Source organism: Sarcophilus harrisii, chromosome 5 (genome assembly GCF_902635505.1).
Source record: "Sarcophilus harrisii chromosome 5, mSarHar1.11, whole genome shotgun sequence".
NCBI lineage: Eukaryota > Metazoa > Chordata > Mammalia > Dasyuromorphia > Dasyuridae > Sarcophilus > Sarcophilus harrisii.
Window position 1 is genome coordinate 189,551,925 of NC_045430.1, and position 25,618 is coordinate 189,577,542.

General features: G+C 35.6%; 1 protein-coding gene across 7 annotated transcripts in view; it reads right to left on the minus strand.

Moving 5' to 3' along the window:
• Positions 1-1,048: 1,048 nt before the first annotated feature.
• Positions 1,049-25,618, minus strand: part of BRAF (B-Raf proto-oncogene, serine/threonine kinase) — a 147,053-nt gene continuing 122,483 nt past the window's right edge. For 3 of the 7 annotated variants that reach the window (XM_031939208.1, XM_031939207.1, XM_031939205.1), the window contains 3 exons: positions 19,794-19,928; positions 16,232-16,385; positions 1,049-8,906 (listed from right to left, as the gene is read on the minus strand). In XM_031939208.1, the coding sequence (XP_031795068.1) occupies positions 8,884-8,906; positions 16,232-16,385; positions 19,794-19,928 (312 nt within the window). In that variant the 3' untranslated portion in view covers positions 1,049-8,883. Of the gene's footprint in view, positions 8,907-16,231; positions 16,386-19,793; positions 19,929-21,390; positions 24,428-25,618 lie in introns of those variants that run through there. The other 4 variants (XM_031939206.1, XR_004229708.1, XM_031939209.1 and 1 more) reach the window with 4 other exon arrangements.

The following is a 25,618-nucleotide window of genomic DNA, read 5'->3' on the forward strand; positions in this document are numbered from 1 at the left end:
ACAAAGGTGATTCATCATTTTGGCACTGACCATTCTTTTTTTTTTTGTTTTTTGGCTGAGGCAACTGGGGTTAAATGACTTGCCCAGGGTCATACAGTTAGGAAATGTTAAGTGACTTAGGACCTCCTGACTTCAGGACTGGTGCTCTGTCCATTGCACCACCTAGCTGCCCTGGCACTGGCCATTCTTAAGGAAAAAAGATTAATTTCATGAATTTGTATAATATGCTGCCTCCTGCAAAAGATGGCACTTCCAGCAGCATATTGCTACTTAACAAATAACTATTCAAAAAAAAGAGATAATTTTACTTGTGGATCATGCATTTCTCTAATCACCTCTGAAAATATCATATTTAATTACGCATATTTGACAGGCAATACTAAACTGATTATTTGTGTGGCTTGGTGTGTTTGGTTAAAATGGCTGTTCTCTTAGAAAGTCAGTTAGACTTGGATTAAAGTTTCATTACCACTTCTCTGCCTTTCTTCCTGAAATTCTGCATAACACATTAATACACTGAATTGAAAATATTCTCTCAATAAATTTCAACAATCTGGCAATGAATGAACCAATTTCCACAACAAAACCGTTTTCCACAAAGGAGATAATATATGGAAAACATTTAGCAGCGTGCCCAGCACATAGAATGTGCTATATGTCATCTATTATTATTATCATTATTTAGAAACAATCACAGTGTGTACTTTTGGAGACAAAACGTATATAATTTTAAGAGCAGCCACTTTACATGAAGGGTACATCTAAGTTGCAAAATTACAACTGGTTCAAAATACAGCATTGCCTCTTACAAAATATTACATCACCAATAACATTATCATTCCGTGCACAACATATCAGTGATTAGCCCAGAAAATTTATTTTAGAAAAAAATAATATAAATCAGGCAGCAGTTAATATGTATGACATAATGATCAAAATTTCTTGGTTGTCAGGTTTAGCATCTCGCTCATTAAAACTGTTTAAAAACACACAGGACAATATGCTGTTACTGAATGACAACACTCATAATAATGGCCTTGACAAAGACTTCTCCATGCAGTCAATCTTTATTATAGCAGTATTCTCATATTCACATCAAGTACATAGAACTTTTTGCCTTTTATATAATACAGAGTTCTTTAAATAACTTTACACAGAAATAATTTTCCTCAATCTGAATTTCAATTTTGTTGTTTTAAATCTCCATGCTCTCTAGCCAACTGAACAGTATTTCCCATTGTTTAGATTAACATGAGAAAAAACTCCAAAGTACAAATGAAGGGACCTGAGTAGGAAAGGACCTAGATATAAAAAAAAGGCGTAAGAATCAAAGAAAAATAATTTGAACAAGCAGTCACTCCATGGATGAGAAGACAGGAGGGGGAAATGTCACCGATCTGAATTTTTTATGACTTGAAAAGTTAAATAAAATTACTCATCATTTATGCAAAAGCAGATATAGAAACCTATAAATAATTATGAAAAGACCCAAACTTTTCACTGCCTATATACCACAAACTCTATGGGATCCTCTCCAAACTTTGGCAGTAACATAGTAGAGAGGAAGGCTTGCATGTTGTACTACATAATTTAGAGTGATAGGGTGGGAGGGTCATTTAAATGAAAACTTTTCCCTTCTCCCTGGGAGATCCCTCAATCCAGGATATGACAAAGGAAGGACAAAGGAAGAGTTCTCTTGCACGCTGTTCAAACCAAATAGTAATGACAACTATCTTTTTAGCTAAACTACTGAATGTGACACACCCAGGGAAATATGTCAACACAACAGTGAAACTGAATTGCCCCATATGGGGAAAAAGATCAGTTGTACCCTTCTAGGAGAATCAGCTCAGTTGGAAGGAGGGACAGTGGGGAGGGGGAAGCAAAGAGAGGAAGGACAAAGTGCAAACCAACACATGAGATCACCACATACACACATCACTGAGATTTAATCCTTCAAATCTAGATGGCATTAAAGGAGACCAAATCTGACCATCAGTTCATATGTTATATGGTAGAACAAAGGAATACAATGAGGACCTAATAATTTTTCAAATGATGTAAAAACACAGTTTATATATGTACAAGTATATAAACTAATGATAGAACATGAAAACAAAAGACATTTTTGTTAGAATGAACAAGAACAAAAAGGCTTAAGTTTAAATAGCTGGTTTCAATCAGGTAAGGAGTACACAAAAGGATTAGGAAGGAATGATGTGTTTTGTAGGATTTTTTTTTTTTTTTAAACTTCACAGCTTTGAATAAAAAGCACATTTATTGCACTCTTACATTTTATTTTCAGATAATTATAATTTATTTCCCGCCCTCATCACCATCTCCCCTATTCTTGTAACTATTCCCTCCCCATCCCCCCTAAATACTCACCACCCAAGTTTGGTCCATTTTCTATCCATTTGTGCCCAGATTGAATTTCAATGCTTAAGCTATCCTGAAATTTCCTCCTAATTCTTGCGCTCGCGCGTACACGCGTACACACACACACACACACACACACACACACACACAGTATTCAACCAGGGTTTAACAGATACAAATGCAACATAGAATATTAGTCAAAATACCCCCAACTCCTGACTTGACCCCTCCCTCAAAAAAGTCGCTCATTCCTCTGCTTTCCTCTATTTCAGATGTAAATTTCATGCCTGATTCTCTTAAAACTATGGTTGAAACAGGGTAGGTAGGCAATGGGGACTAGACAAGGTGTATATCGCTTGCTAAGATGATCAGATGGTTGGAACAAATCTCTCTTGACAGTAATACAAATATTTTATTCTTTATTGGCAAAGAGTACTTCTACTACAAAAAGTTATTTCTTTAAAAGAAATAAAACACATATAAACCAAAAAAGATCGCATCCAACACACACACACACACACACACACACACAAAGGTGTGGGGAGGGAAGGAAACACTTGGATGCATCTACAGGCACAACTGGTTTGACCATTATGATAGTCAAAGAGAGTTAAAAAAAAACAAAAAAAAACCACCCCACAAACCATTAAGTTTAACCAACAATTAAAAACAATACAAAACGCAGACCTGAACTGATCATTGTTAACAGAAGGAGGCTCTGCTTTAATCATGTCTTTTCTGAGGTGGGGACTAACTCAAAGACATGACTTACTCATGACTTACAAAAAAAACCCCAACAAAATACTGCAATTCTGATTTAAGAACTCAAAGCTAAATCTCTATCCTGCTTACCTTCTTCAATATTCTTTTTGGGAACTGTTATTGCTTTTTACCATATCATTCAAGCCTAAATTTGTCTTTGTCAAAATTGTGTGAGTGTACACATCTGTACACACATGGCCTGGAATCTGGTAGGAACACACATCTGAAGAGGGAAAGTTTAATAAAGATTACCTTCTTCGGTGCTGATACATCACAAACTATATCAGTATTTAAAATTCTACTGAAGCTCGAAATGAGAAAAATGAACACAATGGACATGCCATTATACTCTAGTCAAGACATACCACCATTGCTGGCAAAGTCAGATAGGCTACCTTATATATAACATGTGTTAAGAGGGGTTTCTAATGAAGAACCCAATAACTAAAGAGTATGCTTGTGGACTTTCTGGGGGGTAGGACAAAGGACAAAGAGTTTGGGCACAGAGGAGGAAGAAAGATCTAAGAAACTAAACCATGTTGCCCAATCTTATTTACCTGTCAAAGACAACCTTTGCCTTTTCCATACACTGTCAACATTCTTATGGGAAATCAGGATCTTGTCCACAATGGGACAGTCCCTCCCCATCTGGCTCGCTCAGATCACACAAACAGTGTTAGTAGTATAATCCTATCTAGTTTGCAAAATGCAAAGGAAGCTGAATCCCAAGAGGGAGTTCCTCATTTGGTGGTGTAGACAAGGTGGCTTTACAAAATTTAGGCATTGGGTGGAATAATTCTACCAACTGCAGTAGTAGTTTAGAAAGTTGGTATTAAAATGCTGTCCCATGGTATATTTTTTCCTTTCTGACTATCTGCAGAAAGTTCACAATATGGTCAGCAAGTATAGAGAATCTTAATTTCACTTCTCGAACATCCGCCCAACATCATTTCTACTGTGCAAAACATTCATGCTTTAGTGGCTGAAAGGGAATAGAAATAATTTCTCCAAAAATGCTGCAATTCTACTTTTAATCTAATGGCTTCATTAAAAAGAAAAAAAAAAACCAACTTTTTTTTTTGTATGCAAAGATCCATTAGTGGGCTCTCTCATTTTATTCTCTGGTTTAGGTTACAAAATTTAAAGAAGATGCTTTCTTTTTTTTGAGGGGACTGGGGGATGATGTCTATGCTGCTTTACCCAAATAACAAACAACAGCGATTAATACCAGTCACTGCTCTCATGTCTACATTGCTATATTTTAGCTTTTATTGCATCACAAAGGCACAGTGAGATCATTTGGCAAACTGTAAAGGTAACTACTGGAGTCTCACATGCACAGTGTCATCTTAGGGCCTTGAATGGAAGTTTTCATTAAACATCAAGGAGCACATTGTTTATCATTGGCTAGTCTGCCATTGTCCTTTTAAGCATCTTTATTTAGTTTTTTACAAAGTCTTCCACTGTATTACATTTATGCCCATTTGTCATTCTCAAGTGCTGACTTGATAGTTGCTAAAATGGCAACTTAGAAAAATCAGGATGTTTTAAAAAAATATCTACAAAATCCATGCTCCTGGCTCAGTGGGCTTGCGTAGGTAAAAAGTGAAATATGTGATAAAAATTTATTTAAATTTGTTTTTTCTGCATTTCTGACAGTTTAGAGAAACCTGAAACTAGCTTAGAATATGTGCTTTTAGCAAGCCATCTTCCTGAAATCAGAGCAGTTAAGTGAAGAATCCACTTCATTTATTTTATATCTGTTAAAAAGCTCATTATTAGTACAGTGCCTGTCACATAAAAAATGTTTCTTCCCTTCCCTTTTTCCTTTTCCTTCAGTCAACAGACTGAACAGCTGCGAACAGTGAACAGACATTAACTTCCAGCTGCTATCTTATATTTATGAAGAGTATCAAAATGCAGCACCCAAACAGATCAGGCTTTCTTGGGGCCATACTTGTACCTTTTAGAATGGATATGATATTTCTAAATCTTTTCAACAGTTAGTGCTAAACTGTACTGTCTGTCCTTTGAGATTTACACCTTCACATAAATTTACATCTTCACTTTATTCATTTAAGTCCTAGACTGATATAGTTACTTTATCCTACTTCAAAAGGGAGATCATGAATGCACACATCAATGAATTGAGAATATCAACATATTCCAAACAAGAGACACTATCTTTTATTCATCTTCGCCATTTGTAGAATATCCTGTCAGCATCAAGCACTGATATGAAAATATACATATGAAAAAAGGATGAGATCTGTAGAGGAACCCACAACAGTACTTTTTTGAAATGTGTTCAAAATAAAGTGCTGTGTCCTACTCGTGGGTGCTCAGATTGAGTTGGGGGGAATATTTTTGTATTATTTTTAAAGGTACATGGCACTATGATTTTCTTCCAAAATCTCAATGTAAATGTTTTAAAAAAAAATCATTGCTGTGAGTTCCTGTGCTCTAAGTCACTCTAACATTTGCTGATAGGTTCCTGATAGAAGCAGTAATAGAACTTTTAGGAAATGGTATTTGACAGCTAATTTGCCTACCAGTTCCACACTTAGAGACTCTATACATAAAGGGATGCAGTACAGATGATCACCTTGGGCTTTTTTTTTTTTTTCTTCTCTCTTTTTTCCATACAAAACCTTATGACATGAATATTCTGATCAATTTTATTTCCATGGTAAATGTTCAGGAAACTAAAGAATCAATGAGTCAGAACATCAAATCTAAAACTGAATCCTTTGCAGTTGTTCCCAGTTTTTCAAAAGGTTTTAACTTTTTTCACCTATCATTACCAAAAATAAAATGAAGGCACTGCAGCCACCATAAGAAAAGCAAACTAATAAGGCAGCAGAATCACAACCTTAAGAGATCATTAATAAAGCAGCTACATAATGTGCATATTACATTGCATTATTTATAAAGTGCTTTGCACAAACAAGGACTGTTTCCTTGTATTTTTCTTAGGAACTTATAGGTTCTAGTCTATTTAGAGTCCGAAACACCAAATAATAAAAGAAAAGCAAAGGAAACCCTTTGTAAGGTTGTAAAGTGAAAGAATTTGAAAAAGATCATTTGTATTAAAAAAAAAAAAAAAAATGGAAGTGAAAAAGGGATTTAAAAAAAAGTGACCTGAAATCACTCAACAATACCCTGAGCTTGGACTCTGGACTAATCTTCATTTTAAAGCCAGCCTATACAAGTCAAGTTTGCTTTTTTCTTTTTCTTTTCAAATAAGATGGCAACCCAATGGAAGGGAGGTAAAAAGCAGCATCTCTGAAGTGTGTAAAATCTCAGACAGGACCTTCTAAGCTTCTTCCATAGGCAGTTCCTTTCCCTAGATGGATTTGCTGAGGTAGTCCTTGATTCAGCATCACTCCAGCAGATTCTATTTATTTCAAAGGAGCACTGAATAAACTTACTGTTGCTCACTTTCATCCTGGGAAAGAGACTGTATGATAATCTAAGAGGAAAATAAACATATACAATATCTGTAGGGACAAAGCTTATATATTAAAAATAAAAAACAAAGCAAATACATCTTTTGAAGAGGCTACACCACACACACAGGAAACATGCCAGTTAGAATCATTCTCAGACTCAGCCATTTCTATATCACATATCTTTGTCCATACGTGTAAGAATAATTACAAACATATTTCATTTCAAATGGATTATTCATTCCTGAACATTTGGAGTTTCACATACTTATTAGTGGCAAATTTGACCACTCCACATTAACTTCCAGCTGCTATCTTATATTTATAAATATTTAAAGAAAAATGTATCAGATGGCAGTGAGTTGTAAGTAGCTAGAAGTATAGAAGCAGTGCAATAAGCCATACTTTGAAATAAAAGTATTGTTTTCTTGTTCCCTGATTTATTTTAGGCTTTGCCCAATTTCATGCAGGTTCTTAGCCTCTTGTGTTTTGCTGGTTAAACCTACTGCACAAGCAATTTTCTCTTCTCCACCCAAGTGAATGATTCTATTCTCATCATTAGGGAGAAATTTAACCTGACCAGCAATACACATTCACTTTCTTTACTACTATTATGATTTATGTTCACTTTCAGTAAAAGAATGAAAGATGCTCTGAGCGGATAACATTTCTGCTTTATGCTGAGAGTAATGATCTCTCTAAGCTAATTAGCATCTAACCCTAACAAATCACTGAGGTCTAGCATCAAAATTCTGCAAACTGAGCACATCAAAACATCCTCCTACAATTCCTCTCATCTTCATTTGTGACTTTATACGCTCCCTGAGAAACTTAGTTCCAAAGTTACCAACCTTTTGAAGACCAGGCTTGAGAAGAAAGGAAGAAGGAAAATTAATGCACACACCACCATTTTTATTTTAGGTTGCAAACTAGATAAAGGAGAAAACTGGGCAGAGTAAAAGAAAGTCTAGTGGGAAGAAATGAAACAAGGTATTAGTGCAGATCCAGCCAGAATCATTAATAAACATGATATAAATTTTACTTGTCATTATGACAAGTTTCCCCCATATGTATACAAACATTTTAGAGGACATATAAAGTGATAAAAATCCTCACCCTTTTTTCCTTCTTAAAAAAAGTCATTCCGTACTTCAAATACCACTTTCAGAATGTCAAATTCAGAGGAGGGTGTTATATTTTATTGTGACTCAATCTAACCTGAGATTCATTTCCCATTATTTAACAATCCATATTGGGAAGGTACTCAGTGTTAAATATGTACCTTAATTTTCAATTTATAAAATAATTTACCAATCAAGTCCTTTACTAAAAAATTTTTATCAATTATAGTCAGATATACCCTTGTGCCTTGCACACAATAGGCACTCAATAAATATTTGTTAATTGCCTGATTTTAAAAATAAATTTGTTGTATTATCTCAATGGGAGTACACTGAGGACCTAGTATATTAAACAACAAACAAGCATTTGTAGATTGCTGGACCAATGAGAAAAATCTAATGTGTGTGAACACATCCCAGCCTGCTTCAAAGACACCCTCAATGAATCACACACTGTAGCTTGGAAAGGAAATGAAAGAAAAGATACCAGAGTAGACCTGGAAAAAATACGCTGTATTCCCTTTTTCTCCCATCCCAGCTGCACAGTGTTCCTGTACCCCTTCCCAACTAAAATGATCTTTTTTGGAGGATAAATCTGAAAATCTGGATGAATATTGGACACACATAACATTGAAAGGGCTATACTGCATTTTTGTTCCAGCTCGTAGAAGGTACATCAGGAAAGGAGAGGGAAAAAAACCCATAACAAAATCCCAGAACAGAAAGAGGAATGATTCTTGTGATTGGAATTGCCCCATCAGATGATCTGCCATTTGCTGGCCGGGTGGTTAGAAGGAGAAAAGTTGATCTGCAGACTTTCCACAGCCAATCTCCCAAGCCGTAGCAGCAGTTCCTTCCCATCCTGCCTGAACCCCCAAAGGTCAGAATGCTCGGTCTCTCCTCTCTCCTCCAGGGAGTGGGCAGGCGTGGTTAGTGCACATGGTGTCTGTGTTGAAGAAGAAACATTGGCAGCACAGAGTTCTGGTTCCTAAAATAGTCTTCCCTCTTTTGTTGGAGGGGAAATTTCATTCTGTTCCACTCTAGCTTATGCACTGAAATTTCTGTATCTTTAAAAAAGGTTTTGAGGAACAGAACTGAGTTTTGATGTTAAGAAACTGTAGGAACACAAGACTTAAGAAATAATAAGAGTAGATGCTGCCATGATGGTGTGGCTACTTGAAGGCGGCAAATTCTCCTGTAGAGGGAGGACAAGAGCTAATTTTACAAAAGTGTTCTGAAATAGCCAGGAGACACAGAGAATCTAACTTGAAAATAAGATAGGGTTGTACTATGTAGGTATGAAGCAGTAGCATGATGCATTTAAAACTAAAAGCAGATCACATCCATTATGATAAGTTACACAATGTATACTACAAATATATAATATGGTAAAACCCACTTTCAATAATCCACACTGAGGAAGGGAGAAAATAAGTATAAATAATTGAAAACGAGAAGTAAATTTGCTCAGCTACACTCATTTTGTTGATGAATGCCTACAGTAATGGAATAGCTAAAAGTGTAAATGATATGATTTTAGAATAACAATTAGGTTAATAAAACAACTCTTTCTAAGAACTCAAATGTACTTTCACTTATTTCATTTTATTATCATAATCTTACGACATAGGACAGGAGTTATCACTGTGTAAAAGAATTCAAGTATAGGTAGAAGCTTAAATGATGAACCCATGGCCACACTGTGGCCACACTGGCAACCATAGGATCTCAACTCAGATCTTCTAATTTTCAGCTAGGAATCAATTAATTGCTTGATGAATTAATTAATTAAATTAATTAAATCACATATAAATTTAGTCTAAGGGACGAAACTCTGAGCTCATTGGATTTTGCACAGGCTATCATATTATATTCATTACATAGTGATTATATTAATATATAAATTATATTCATTATCTTGTCATTTGCTCCTCTAGAGCTAGACAGAATTAGCTTCTCCTATCCCATAGATTATAGCAAACTCTGGGAATTGTTAATATCTGACAATTAGTAACACTCTGCTCAGTTGAACAAAAATAACTTTGTTGTATTAGGGTCCATAGTGAAGACAGCAATCAACAATTATATGAACACTCTTACATAGCTTGGGACAGAACCATCAACAGTCATAAATCAATAACTCAATCTTCTAAACATTTATTAAGTTCTTAGTATGTGCAAGTCACTGTATTAATTAACTGGGACATAAAGATGAAAAACAATTTCCCCTAGAGCTATTTACTGTTTAATAAGAGGCACACTAATCAATGCATAATATGACAAAAGCAAGTAAGGCACATTAGAAAAATTTGAGGAAAGCCACACTTTTTGGAAAGAAAGGCTTCTTAGAGGAAGCGGCATCTGAACCCCTTTGTACTGAAGAAAGAAAATGATGTGAACAGTCATAAGTGAGGAGGAAGTCTATTTCTAGGCATGAAGGGTGGCCTGAATACGTGCAGAGGCAAAAAAAAGAAATATCGGGAAACAATTAAGAATCTCATTAGAATGGCGAACATAGGAGAAGAGGAGGAAAGATGGGAAGGTTAGGCTAGAACTAGAACAGGAGCAGTCTTGTACTTTATCTTATAGGCAAAGGGCAGGGGGAAGACATGCTCAGAACCAAATCTTGGGAAGAGGATTTTCTTGGGTGCATAAGGGGCAGATCACAGGAGCCGTGAAAGACAGAGGGGAGATATGACAGAGGCACAATGACAGGGATAGGGCCAACTGGGGGGGGGGTGAGGGTTAAGGAAAAGGGAAGAGAAAAGATACCTCAGATGTTTCACTCAGTGACTAGGAAGGCAGCAAAATTGGGGGTTGGCGGGAGTACAAATTTAGGGTAGAAATGATTTCAGTTTTGAATAGAAATTTGAATTGCCACTGGAGCATCTGGATAGAAACGTCTAATCGGCAACTGGAAAAGCAAAACTACAGCTCAGGGAATAGATGGAAACTGGATATACAGAATTGGGATTCATGTTCACAGAGGTTATGATCAAAGTCAAGGGAGTAGATAAGAGTTACTGAGAGAGAAGGGCTGAGGACAAAGCCATGAGGGACACAAGTCTACAGATGGTAGAAGGAATGAAAACAAACATTTTTATGGCACTTTTTTACGGTTTGCAAAACACATTACAGATGTTATCTCATTTGATCCTGACAACAACTCTGGGAGATAGATATTAATACCCCCCATTCTACAGATGAGGAAACTGAGGCTGAAACAGGTTGAGGGCACAGCTAGCAGGCATTTGAAGCAGGATTTGAAATAAACCTTCCTGACCTCAAGTCCAATATTCTATCTAGTCTACTGTACCACATGACCCATCAAAGGAGACAAAGAAGAAACAATCAGATAAGGAGAAGGAAAATCAGATGAGTCCAATGTCAGAGAAATGGAAGGAAGAAAGTTTGACGGAAGGGGGTGGCCAAATGTCACAAGGTACAGAAAACTCAAGAAGGATGAAAAGAGAAAAAGCTACCAGGTGTTAATAATTAGTAAATATGACCTATTGATTTCCACATGTTTATGGAGACCAGCTGATGTCTGGTTACTAACCGTCTGCCCAGAAGACATCACAGTGCTCTAGGGCAGGCTATTTCATTGCTTCACATTATATGTTACTATCTCATCCCACAGAAGAATACATTTAATCTATCATTAGATCAGGAAAATGTAACTGAAGTGAGGCAAGTTGAAATTATGGTAAAAGTACAAAAATTAAAAGCAAAACGGCAATCTGGGGGTACAAAAAATCTGGAAATCTGCCAAGTCTTCAACAACTGCTACCTATAGAGCAGAAACATCACAGGAGACAGGGTGAAGGCATCCATTACACATTGACAAAGACAGTGTTACCACATTTTACTTCCAATATTTTTACTTCGAAAATAATTCTGGATTTCAGTATTACTATTATTTTGAGCATTTTACTCTATTCTTCCAAATGTGTAATTTTAAAAGATTGGCTATATTGTCAAATGCAACTTTGTTCAGTGCCCAACATTTTTTCAAACATAATATTCTGGTAGTTACATTTATTCCATTAAGTGACTGATATATGTAAAATGATTATTTCTAAGCTAGCCCTCACTTCATTACCTTATTTAGAAAAGTAAATAAGTACTATTATAATGAATATTTCTTACACTTTGAATTTTGCTGAAAAACAATTCAAATTCTAAACCTGAACAAACACAATTTCTAATTTTTTTTAAATAAAGATTTAAAAAAGTTTTGTCATATGACCACTAGGTAAGAGAACTTGTAGTTCTGTTTTGGGGTAACACTTACATGAAATCAAATAAATAGAAAATAATCATAAATTTGTATGTATCTTAATTGCTATTAAGATATATAATATATATACACACATACACACACACATATATATTTTAAAGTAAATCCAGAATTTCTAATAATTTTACAGGATCAAATTTTATATCCAAACTTCCCCCTCAACAAATCAGAGCTAGGAAGTAAATCATTGGTCAAGGGATAGGAAGAATAGAACCAGACTCGCTTCTTTTTATGTTACAGGCTCCATGAAAATTGATATAGATGATAAACCAAAGATCAGCTATTAAAACCAATTTAATTCAATAAATATTTATTGTTTATTTAAAATATTATTCCTTCCTTCTAATCCATATACTTGGGATGCTTATTGTATAGCTTTTCAATGTAACAATGTCCATTTCAAGTAGGAAAAGAACCAAGAATGTCTGGGCTAAACTAACTTAGCTTAATTAAAAAAATCTACATATTCCTAGTGAATTCCAGACAATCTCTGTAGGGCTTATGCAGACTCTGGTATTTTTGAAAAATCAAAACATCAGGAATTTAAATCAATGTTTCATTTTGAATTGATCTTAGATAAAATCAGTATGACACTGATCTTATGTTTCCAATAACAGGAAGAGAAAATTCAACTTCTCCCGACTCCTAACACCACTGAAAATATCTGTGTCTCTCTCATTTAATTTTATTTAGTATTAGGGAAAAAGACATTTTTAAACCAAATTCTTTTTTTCTGGTCAAGAAGGGAAAGTCCATGTTGTTCAAAAATACATACAAAGACCTTATAAGCTTTTTAATTGATCCATGTCTGTTTCCTGTGTACTAACAACTATTCTCCATTACAATTCAATTCAACTCAAATATTAAGGAACATTTCATTTCAGGGATGAATCTCAGAGACAATTATAAGTCATATATATATATATATATATATATATATATACACACACACACACAGTTTTGTTTAAAAGTTCCAAAAAATTGTGTTAGGAAATATTCAACTGTTCACAAATAGAACCTACTTTTGGAACCAATGATTCTAAATATAATGGTTTCATTTTATACATTACATTTTGGATTATGAGGAAAATAATTCTTCAAGTGATTTCAGAAGTGCTTAGGGGAATTTTGGCCATAGTTACCTCCTTTTTTTTTTTAAAAGGGTCTCTGAGAAAGGGCCATAAAAAAATAATGAAATTTTTCAAAATGAGAAATATCATTAAAATGCTGAATAACTGGAATAAAATTTTACCAGTTAGTTCTACAATTCTAAGACTATAATTGATAAAATAATTCAATAAGATGGTCTCTATACATGTGGAAGTTCAAAACATATGCTATTCAAAGACTTCATATATATTTTGTTTTTAGGCATGCAATGTAAAATCCCACTGTCATTAAATAGGCACTGTTTTAAATGAGTACCTTTAAACACTACTAGTTTTTAAATGGTATTTTTATTTTGACATTATCCCCTGAAAAGAAAATTTAACATATTTCCTCAATTAAATTTAAAAAATTCTACTAGTTATAAATCACTGAAAAATTAATTACACACTATTAATTGGAAAAAACTTTTAAAAATGTGAATTTCAGAAGAAAATTTTTTTTAAATGAATGTGAAGTGAAATTAATTCTCTATAATGGAAGAAACCAAGGTATCTAAGATATTGGGGGAAACAGCAGAGTAGAATGAAAAAAATGTCAACGAAGAAGTGAACAATAACAAAAATGAGATATTTCATATGTATTTAACATACATATATGAGATCTCTAAATGTGTATTAAGATACACCACAGCAAAATACATATATATTAAATATATATGTAATAAAAGCTTTTGTTTTGAAGAAAGGAACATATTAGTCCCAAAGTTTGAAGAATGCAACTGTCTCAACCAGGAAATCAGATCCACAGAATGACTTTCCTTTTGTTATCTTCACTGTCCCTTCTCCAAAGCATCTAAACATACTGTCACATTTCAATTTTAACAAGCCAAGATGACTCCAACTAATTAAGTTTTCAGCCTGCCAGAGAAAAGATAAATGTGAAGTGCCCCTGGGACTTCACAAGTCCACCAGAAAGTTCTGTTTGATGGCCCAGCAGGCTATAGAGAAGTCAGCAGCCCCTTAGCTTGGAACACTAAGAACTAAACTGCATTCACTGATACAAAAAAGGGAGGAAGAAAAGAAAATGGAATAGGCTAAGAAAGAGTGAAAGAAGGAAGTTGTGAAGAATAAACCCCTCGATAGAGAGACACAATTTGATGACAACTGTTGTCACCAAATGTTCTCCCTCTTGCTTTTGACTGATAGACTGATGCCACTTTGTAAAAAACATTATTTAAGCATCTACTATTATAACAGCCTATACAAACTAATAAAACCATACTTAACAAATACTGGGAAAAATTTGGAATATCTTTAATTTTACTGGAGAGTTTAGAAATTCTTTAATATTTTATTGCTTAATAGAAAGTAGTTTTCTGCCTTTTTTTGTCCTTTTTAGTTCCTACATTAGTTACTACAGACAGATTTCTTAAAAAAAAAATTTTTTTTTTTTTTAATATAAGACTCTACAACAGAAGGTAGACAAAGGTAAACACTAATTTTCAATGAGTAAGTTATATGAATGGAATCTAACATTCATATAAAGGCAGCTAAGAATGACTTAGAAAGTGCTTTAATGTTTTCTTATGCAACCAAAAACTAAAAGAAATGGCATTATTCTGAAGTTTTTTTCAGCTCTTATACTGAACTGTAAAGGATAGAAAATGGCACTTATGTTGAGATTGTCTTCTTAATTTTTAGCCATCGTTAGATTTCAAAATCACTAGATTCAAATTGAAGGAGGACAATGTAGTTAAGATAACAGATTGGTTCTAGTTCTTGGGCTAGCACTGAAGTAATTATGATAATTTATTTTGCTAAGACTATCTCAGAACTATCTTTTCCACCTTTGGTTCTCTCTGACTACCAGTAAAAATATACTGATTGCTAAAGGCATTTTCCATATTAGAAAAGGAGCATCACCAAACTTTATTACCAAGTAGGAAATACTCCTAACCCTGGAACATCATAAATAGAATAGCCCTCATAGTACGAAGATTCTTTTGGGGTAAAGAATTTAATTTTAAACTCCTACAAAGCATATGAGAAGATACATGAACAAGGAAAGAAATTACATTGGACACAATGACAAAGTCCTTCTTGAAACGTGTTGTTAGAGGTTAAGTGTAATTTGAAAAAATAAAGTGTATGTAATTTCTTCAAAAAAAAAATTCTAAAAGTCTTCACATAATTTGTGAGGACTTCTTTTGAGGTTGAATTTGCAACTGAATTGAACTTCATATAACAAAGACATTCTCTCTATACAAAGAAATTTAATAATATAAACATATATTTCATCAAAAAAAAAGAGGACCGCTGTGTGTCCTTTTCCTGTCCCACACCCTCCTTCCCCCCACGTATATTCCACGGGAAACCAAAATGAAAACGTTTTACTAATGAAATAAAAAATTTCCTTTCCCAATATAATGATCAACATTCCCCTATACATACATTATAGGAATCCCTTCATCATCCCTATTATTTGCAGAAAACAGTTAAGTCTACTGCTTTGGGAACTAAAGGCAATCCAGAACTTTCCATGTTATAATAAAAAGAAGCTTTTATAGAAATTTGACATGGAGTATAAAAATAGGACTATTCAATTCCAGTGTCAATTTGCACAAGATCAGTTTGGTTCAATTACAACAAAGTAACTATGGGAATGTCTTTTAGTTTCAAACAGATGTACTATTAACTTTAGTCCATAATGGACATGTTATGGCTAATAAAAGTTGTATGAGAAACATTTACTCTATAAAAACATTCAGATTGAGCAAATTTGTAAACTATGCAAACATAGGACAAGATAAAGTCTTTGGAAAACTGGATATACATTATTAAGTTATTTCATCACAATCTTTTGTCCTATGTGTGTTAAAAATATTTTTCATGTTGACAAATTCAATGGTAGCAATGGTTTTTTACACCAGGAAACTGATTCCCATTCTTTAAAAAAAAAAAAAAAAAGAATCTGTTCTTTGGTGCACCTTCTAAAAAAGATTCCATTGAGTTCAAAGAACTCAAACTATATAAGTTCATCTTACTTTTTTGTGTGTCCTGCCCTGTACTTCCCTTTCCCACTCAATTTTTTTCAGTGAACAGGAAACGCACCATATCCCCCTGCCTGGATGGGTGTTTTTGGAGAAGCACAAGCATACAGACTAAAATCCTCCGTTTGGAAGCCAGCCCGATTCAATGAGGGTTCAGATGCACTGCGGTGAATTTTTGGCAATGAGCGGGCCAGAAGTTCAATGGAGGCAAGAATCTGAAACAACAAGCAATTAAGGACTAAAAACCTCTAAAGATACTGTCAAGAAACAACATTTAACAGAGAATATAGAATTCTTCTAGGAATAAGTGAATCAATTTAACTAGCAATTTCTAAAATTTGCTGCAATATTTTGCCCTTTACTTTTCCCAGTACTTCCTTAATTTCTTTAAAATAATTTGAGAAAGTGCCATTTTTCCTTATCTTCCCGCCTCCCTGCCTCCCAACCTGTAACTATATAAACTGAATCTAGAACTGTTCAACAAAGCTATTTTCAGCTGACTTCTACAAGTCTGCCGAAAGGGATTAGCAGAAATTAGAAATGTATCTTTAGCACAGAACCATAAGGAAATTACATGATAAAGAAATTTAGTAATGATGGATTTTGTACACAATTATAAGTAATAAGAATTGAAATTTACATAGCATTTTAAATATATAACTTTCAGATGATCATCTTAACAATCATGAGATGCACCAGAGCCCTGAAGTGAGGAGGACCTGAGTTCAAATCTGACCTCAGACACTTAACACGTCCTAGCTGTGTCACCCTGGGCAAGTCACTTAACCCCAACTGCCTCGGGGGGGGGGGGGGGAACACAAAACCATCCTGGGATGCAGACACTGTGGAATCAGTACTGTATCCAGTGTCCCCAAACCATTTTTGCTGATCATTGAGTCTCAGAGAGGTTAAGTGATTTGTCCAGTCACACAGCTTTTAAGTGTCTGCAGTTAGAAATAAGCCTAGGTTGTCCTCAGTCCAATCCAGCATCCTCTTCATGCCCTACACTTTTCAAATGGCCAAACTTTCAATAGAAGAGGAACCCTGAAGTCAGTAACCTCTCTAAGCCGTTAAATAAGAAGTGTCCCAAGGGTCTCCTAGCTCTGAGCTGACAATGAGGAAGCCATTTAGGAGAGGAAAAGGGGAAGGAGGGAGGAAACTACTAAAGGAAGCAAAATAAGAGCAATGAGACATAAGCAACAATTAATAATAACAGAAAAGAAGACAGATACAGAAGCCTGCCCCCAAATCCAGCACAAAAGCTTCAATTAGCCTGTTACATTACCATAGCACAGTATAGTAGCAGATTGTTTACAACAAAGGAAATGAGACAAGCATTTATATAGGGCCTACTCTATGCCAGGTTCTGTGCCCACTGTTTTACAAATGTTATCTCATTTGATTCTCATAAGAGCTCTGTGTGATAGACATCATTGTTCCCATTTTACAAGTGAAGAAACGGAAGCAGACACCCATAGTCAACCTGCTACTACATGTCTGAAGGAAAACTGGAACCCAAGTCTTCCTAACTCCAGCTTCCTGACAGTTAATTAAATGATATTTATAATAAAATCTGTTTCAGAAAATGAGTATGTAATATACTTTTCTTTTTCACGGCAAATTTGATTGCCACATATTTTAAAATATCAAGAATGACAGTATCTGAACTCCTGAGCTTAGTTTCTCTCTTAAGTTCATATTAAATTGAACAATGTAGTAACAAAACATCCTGTTTGTGTTCCCTTCTAAACTTTTGGTTTTCTTCTGTGTATTTCTTAATGTTTCATTGATGCTCTTATTTGCGTGATGCATTTTATGAAAGTTTCCTAAGAAGGTTTTTAAGAAGTTCAACAAAGTGAAGGAGAAAGTTTCACTTAGATGAAAAATGTCCTCAGGTAGTTATTTCAGATCCATTAACATGTCATTAGATATTACCAGATATTAAGTCACATTAAAAAATGGGCCCAGGAATCGGTTAATTCATGACTTTGTCTATTACTGGGGCTCAAATAAACACCTCACATATAGTAAGCTTTTAATAAATGCTTGCTCACTGAATGAAAATCACAAACAAATTATATGCTTTAGTACACAAAGGAGCATATAGCAGAGAATGCCAGTCAAATTGTTTAGCAGTGATCTTTCACTTTGGCTATTATAAACTTAATGAATCTATACACATACATAGATACACACAGACACACACATATAAATCAAGCCCATCCATCCATCACATACACATACATTACACACAAATATACAAACTCTAATATCACCCGCCTTCTAGATGTCTTGAACTAGAAGTCCCATAATCATTTCAAACTAAACATGTCTAAAACAAAATTCATTAACCCGCTCCCCTTCCTGAAACCCAGTTATCTTCCCATTTTCTCTATTATTGTTGGGGGCAGGCACCCAGGGCTCTGAAATGGGCCATCTCATGCCTCACCTGAGCTTGCCCCAATGTCCAATCAGTGGTCATGTCTTCTTGTTTCTACCTTCACAACATCTCTTGTAGTCTCCACTCATGCAGCTGCCCCTAAGGCACTCCCTCATCACCTCACACTTTGTAGAGGTGTTTGCCAGTTGTCTCTCCCATTAAACTGAGCTCCTTCAAGATTGGCCCTTTGTTTACCTTTTTCTTGGATCCCCAGGGCTTAGTGTGGTGCCTGCAGCACAGCAGGCACTAAATCCACACTTGCTTGAGTGACTACAGAAAGAGTTTTCTAGTTGTCATCTCTCCTCACTACAGATTTTCTTTCCCCTATGCAGATCTGATCACCCTTCCCTGAGCCACTTTGCACAACTTCAGTGACTTCCTATCACTTCCAGCATAAAATATAAAATCCCATAATTGCCTTTTACATCTTTCCAGTCTCCTTAGTTTTCTCCTCTTCACAAATTTCTTGCTGTTACTCCACTTCACACTTAAGTATTTTATGTTTTTGTTGGCCATCTGCCTGCATTTCTATTGGCTGCCCCTTATGTATGCAATGTTCCTTCTTCTTGATCTTTACCCCCTTAATTACTTGCCTTGCTCATAGTTGATCTTTTGCAGGAGGACTTTCTTGGTGCCTTCAATTACCAGTGTCTTCCCTTTGAGATTACCCTTCATTTACACTGTATATGTAAAGTAATCATGTCCATAGTTATTTGCATCCTGTCTCCTTCATTAAAATGCTGAGTTCTTTGAAGTCAGGGACTGTGTTTTTGTCTCATTAGATTTGATTTGAGGTATCCCTAGAATTTAGCACAGTGCTTGGCCAGGATTAAGTGCTAAATAAATATTGCTCAACCAACTAACTGGTTACAAAAAGCAAGGGAAAGCAATTTAGAATTTTTAAAAAAGGAGGCTCTTCTTGGACAACTGCTTCCTTTTTTTCCCTCCATAGATGGAAATGTCATTTAAGAAAATGGACTCAATTACAGAAAAGTTGATTTAAATAAATAAATCAGCCTTTATGTAATAAAAATACACATATATGTTATGTGTGTCTACACACCTACACACACACACACACACACACACACACACACACACACAAAGATAAAACTGAACCTTTCAGACAATTTTGTATGAGAACCCCAAATGGTTGCTTCAGTCAACACAAAATCTTTCTTACCTGGGGAAAAAGTGGCCTCTCATCTCTCTTCTTCTTCAGGCACTCTGCCATTAACCTCTTCATGGCTTTTGGACAATTACTCCGCACCTTACTAAGATCTGGCGACAAGTATCCTCGCCCCACCATAAAAATTATCTGGGATAGGAGGGGAAATTCACAAAATCATAATGCTTGTCAATAAAAGTTTAAGCAAACTCGAATACTGACAGGTAAGTAAAGTCCAGTTACCTACCAGTTTTATTTCTCCAAAGATGTGCATTATCTCTGGCAGCTATTATAGTAGGTGATGCTGTTTCAAGATCTTGAAGCTTTTAAAAAAGACTTTTTAATCAAACAATTATCTGAGTACCAAAGGCACTTAAGGGGCTTTATCGCATTCAGTGTAACCTGTAGTTTTTAACCTCAAAGGGTTTATAATGTAGCTGCCCTGTGAGTTACCATTATATTTGATTTGAGGTACATATGGGACGAGTCTCTTTTCTGGTTCCTGAGCTCTAGATCTTATTTGAAGATCAAGACGTCAAAAGGATCTTGGATACTCTCTTCTAATAGGACAAAGGAAGGGAATTTGCAGCCATTCCTAGGATGGATCTTCTTAAGAGAAACTATTGGGCAAGTAATCTATAGTTCTTTAAAGACTGGAGATATAGTCCCTAACAGCTGCTACAATGATTAAGAGACTAATAAAAGGTTTCCTAAGGTCAAGAGAAAAATAGCCAGTGGAGAACTATGAGAACTGAGATTCTCAGGGAGAGGCAAGGGCCAAGCAATATTGGTTTATATAAGTACTAGGAGATAACTCTACATGTTTAAATAGGGGAACAGCTCTAAAAATTGTTACCATAGTTTCGCTATTGAATTTTGGAAAACAGGTTTAAAAAGGCCAGTATTTTCAAAAAAGAAGCAATATAATCTATTAATTAAAAAGAACAATTTCTTTAAATGGTGGACAGCCCAAGAGATTATGTCAAAGACAAAAATCTATTGGATTAATGTTTGCCTTTCTACAACCTCCCCATATGTATATGTGTATGTATATGTGCAAGTATGGACCACCTTACCTCTATAGCGTGGAAATTAAACTTTCAGGATCAAGGAAAGGATATTCAGGATGACAAAAAAAAAGATTATGCTACAATTGATCTAAAAGTTAGATATCAATTTGAAGAGGAACTTAAAGGTAGGGATTGAGGAAATCTTTGTTTCCAAAATTCTTAATGGAATTAAAATCAAATATAAGACTGCTAGAACGTTTCATTTGGGAAAATTTTTACATAAGGGAGAAATTAACCATAATCAATCAGTGGCTTCCTTTTCCAATAAGGAATGATAGAATGGCAATGACACTCACTTTGATAGAATGAACCTTAAATTTAGACCCGAGTTTTGCAAGTCTACAGAGCACTACATATAAACATTATCAAAGGAGGAGAGAGAAATATTTGAATACCTTGAAATATGATTAGATCCTGGACAATCATCTATTCCAATGGGCTTAAAAACAGTGTATGTAAAGTTCAATTCAGGGGGAAAGTGGCTTGCCCTTTAGCTGCCCTGCCTTTGTTGGTGCCATTTTCTATTTTTTCATTCAGGTATGATATATGGCTCATTACATTAAAAACTTCTGCTACATCTCTCAGATGCATAGCTAGATCTTGAAAGCCTCTATTAAGAGGGAAAAGAAATGGTACCTTCCTTTTTAGTTACCTTCTAGCCCTTGATTTGCCAGGGCCATTCAGCTAGTCTTTAATATGGGACTGAGGGTTACTAGATTAAAAAGGGGAAGAAAAGAAAGGGAATAAGTATTTGTCTATAGTGCCAAGATGTGCCTGCCAGGCATGGTGCTGAGAGCTTTTTTATAAACATTATCACATTTGATCCTCACAGGAACCCTGGAAGGTGCTATTATCCAGTTTGTACAGTTGTGTAAACTGAGACAGGCAGAAGTTAGGTGACTTACCCAAGATCACACATTCAGTCACTTCTCCACAGCTGCCCAGATTAAAAAGGCCAACTTCTTTCCTGGTTGGAAGGTGCCTCCTAATGGAGGAGAGAGTCATCCACAGAGAGCTCTCTATTTATGACTCTCTGGGAAAATGATCACCTTGGGAGCCTAACTTATGTCTCCACTATAAATCAGCAGACTGTAAACATAATCCTCAGAACTGTGTATTCATTTTTCTAAAACTCCATCTTTTCAAATATAAACTGTCTAAGACGGTTCATGTACTAACAAACATCAAAGGGTTGTGCGGACTAAATAAGATAATAGATGTGAAAAGCTTTATAATTATAAACACATATAAATGGCTGAAACTATTAGGAAATACCTGTTTCCTGTCTGGTTAACTGGTAATAGAACAGAGCAGAAGAAGAAGGAAAGCTTCTGCCTTTATTATATCTGGATATCTAATGGACCTATTAGTTTACATTTGACAATTTTTCAGGAATTTTTCTTTTTGGTAAGGTTTTGTATCTTTTTTTTCTCTCAAGAAGCTATTTTTCTTTTCATTTTTCTTCTGTAACTTGTTTGTTCCCCCCATTTATTTTTCTGTTCCACTCTCATTTGTTAAAAATTAACTTAAAAAAAAAAACACAACTTGCTTTTAACTCTTCTAAGAATTCTGGTTGAACTTCTGCCCGGGCTGTATTTTTTTATTAAGGCTTTGCTTATAAATGTTTTTGAGTCATTCTCCTCTTTTGTGTTTATTTTTTGAACTTCCCTGTCACCATAGTAGCTCTTTATAGTCAGGTGTTTTTGTTGTTGTTATTTACCCATTTATCCTGCCTACTTCTTGATATGTTAATACTGGGCTCTACCCACTTCTGGGAGAAATGTTTGGCCTGAACTTTGGTCCTTTTATGTCATTCTACAGCTTTCACAGCTCAATCCAGGGGCCTTTAAGTATTTAATGTACTCCAAATGTGTAAGAGGGGAGGCCTGTTCACTGCCTTCCTTGTCTTACAAATTCCTTAATCAGGTTTGCCGCCTTTTGGTTTTATGTGTGATGGACAGCTTACTGCAAGGCTCTGCAGAGTTCTGGGTGACTGAACTGACTCCCCTGGGTACAGGATGCCCGGCTCAGATGTTCCTATGTGCACTGATGTCTCGGCTTCAAAGCTAGAGCCGAGCTACTGCTGCTCGGGGAACAGGCCCGCACAATGACTTTCCTAGAACTTAATCCGCGAGGGCCCTCTGGTCTGGAACTAGGTGACTCAGAACTAGGAAGTGGGTGGCCTGAGCTGCCAGAGAGCTCTCATTCTGGGGTGCGAGTTCAGGGATTGCCCAGGATCTTTTTCTGCCCCAGTGCGATCTTGGCCCTCTCCTCTATATCCCAAGAGCTGGAATACTCTGTGCCTGTCCTTAGTGTCTATAAACTTCTTTCTTTCTTTTTCATTTCTCTCTTTTTAAGTTGGAACAATGATTCACTGACCTTTTCTTGGCTTTTCTGATCCAGAGTTGGTCTAGTGTATTTCCTACATTGTTGTGGAGAAGAGATAGTGAGGAAGTAAGACTCAACCGCTTCCTCTTCCTCCACCATCTTGACTCAAATCTCAGGAAAAGAAGGAAGTAAAACAAGTATTTATTAAGCACTGACTATGTGCCAGGCACTGAGCTAAAGCTTCACAAAGATCATCTCATTTGAGCTTCACAACAACCCTGTGCAGCAGATGTCATGATCTCCACTCTGCAATGAAGGAAACTGAGGCAGAAAAAGGTAAAATGACTTGCTCGGGGTCATGCGGCTGGCACTGAACTCTGGGCCACCTGACTTTGAGCAGCTGAGTTGCCTCGCAGCCCTGGGAGAAGTAGCTCCCTAAAAAGAACTGCTCCAAGACCTCCCTAAGATATGTGAGGATAGAGAGAGAAAAGGGGAGAAAGAGCTAGGTTTAAAGCCCATGGGCACAATGAATTGCACACAGTGGCCACCTGAATACAGACAAATGAGAAAGGGGAGAGGTCAACATAATATGGACAGCGGAAGTTTTCAGGGGGTTTTAGGAGTGCGTAACTGTGAAATTGTCAAATGAATTCTTTGAAACAAAAACTGCAGGGTTAGAATATCTGGGAAGTATCATTCACCAAACTAATCTTTATCTCTTAAGTAATCATCTGGTTAAAAAGATACTTTACCACCAAAAGTAAAAACCAGAGAATAAGTCTTGTTATATGGCAGCTGCAGATTTCCTTGCAGGAAATCACTTTCCAAGTAGATGGGATACTTTAGCATCTGTGACATTTTCATTTGAAATAGAAATTTAAAAACTAATTAAGAAGAGGGGAGTATAGGAAAAAAGAGATAAACAATGAGGGGGGCATATAGTCAGTGTATCTGGATTGTAAATAAAATATACTGTCATGTCATGTCCCATTCTAATAGATTGCAGTACTACTTACTTAAGAGAAAATGAGAAGAGGGCATGTGCACACAATAAAGGAAGAGAAAACCCCTAAAGTAGACTTGGAAGGGATGAGATTCAGGGAAATATGAAACCTGTTTTAGAAAAGATGGTTTCCTTTTTATAATTAATGGAGAAACTATAACTTGGATGTGGGGAAGGAAAACAAAATGAATGCTGACTTCCCTTGGGGAGACTCATTTGCGATCTTGCCAGGAGGAAGAGGGTTAGTCCTAAGAGCAAGAGAAGAATGACCAATTAGAATGGGGCTGTAAAGGCTCATTATGGCTTTCTCCTTACAGAATTTAAGGTGGGCAATAAGGCAGAGATATCTCCTCTCATTCCCATCTATTAACCTCAGCTTCAAATGAAAACATGGCCTCTGGGTTGAAACCTAATAGCCCTTCATATTAAATTTCATATACTCATGGGGATAAAATTTTTCCCCAAATTCCAAAATAGTGTGAGAACACCACTTACAGCAAGATTACTCAGATCCATACTATAGTCCTCCTCAAGTGATAACCGGATTTTTTTAAAAGGGCTTAAACCCATGAGTTTATGCTAATTTTCATTATGAACATGAATCAATAAACTTTACACTGGAAGTCCCAGCAATTTCTCCAGATATGCAACAGGAAGATGAAAAGAGATTGTGGCACAGGGTACATTTAAGGATGCATACCAGGAACTTTGTTACTTAGCCTTTCTCTTTATTTAAATTCACAGCTAACAAAATGACAGCATGCTTACAATGGCCTAAAATCTGTATTAAATATGCAATAAATGACAACTTCTTCGTTTTTGTTTTTTTTTTTGGATATACCTCACTTAAAACATTAAGTCAGTATCCATGTCATCTGAATTAAAACCCAAAATCAAGATAGGTGTCTAAGAGCTTTGAATATAGTAAAATAGGCTAACAGTCTAAAATTAATACTATATTAAACTAGATAGGAATAAACCCATTTTAAAATTTAAATTACTGACTGAAAATGCTCATCAAACTAATTGCTGATTCAGTAGGAAACTTAATGGGAAGCAAATCAATAAATACAGGAGTGAAAACTCAGTAATAATCCATTTCTGTCATATATGGCACAGGGGTTATACGTCACAGTTTCTCAGATATTACAAATTAAAATACTGAGAAACAGAAACATGAACAGTTTAAAAAAGAGCCAACATCACATATGACTTAAATAGCTACCATTAAAATGCCTTGACAGATATTTATATAACAAGCTATAACAGAAAACTCAATGAACAAGTCTAAGATGTTAGATGAACACAAACTTAAAAGGTCAAAACACATGCTTTTCTATTCTGAGTATAAGATGAAGATGAGGGATTATTCCCCTGTGGTAGGTTTATGTATCTAATGATTTTTCTTTGTAATTAAATAAGTAAGGGAAAATTGCTGA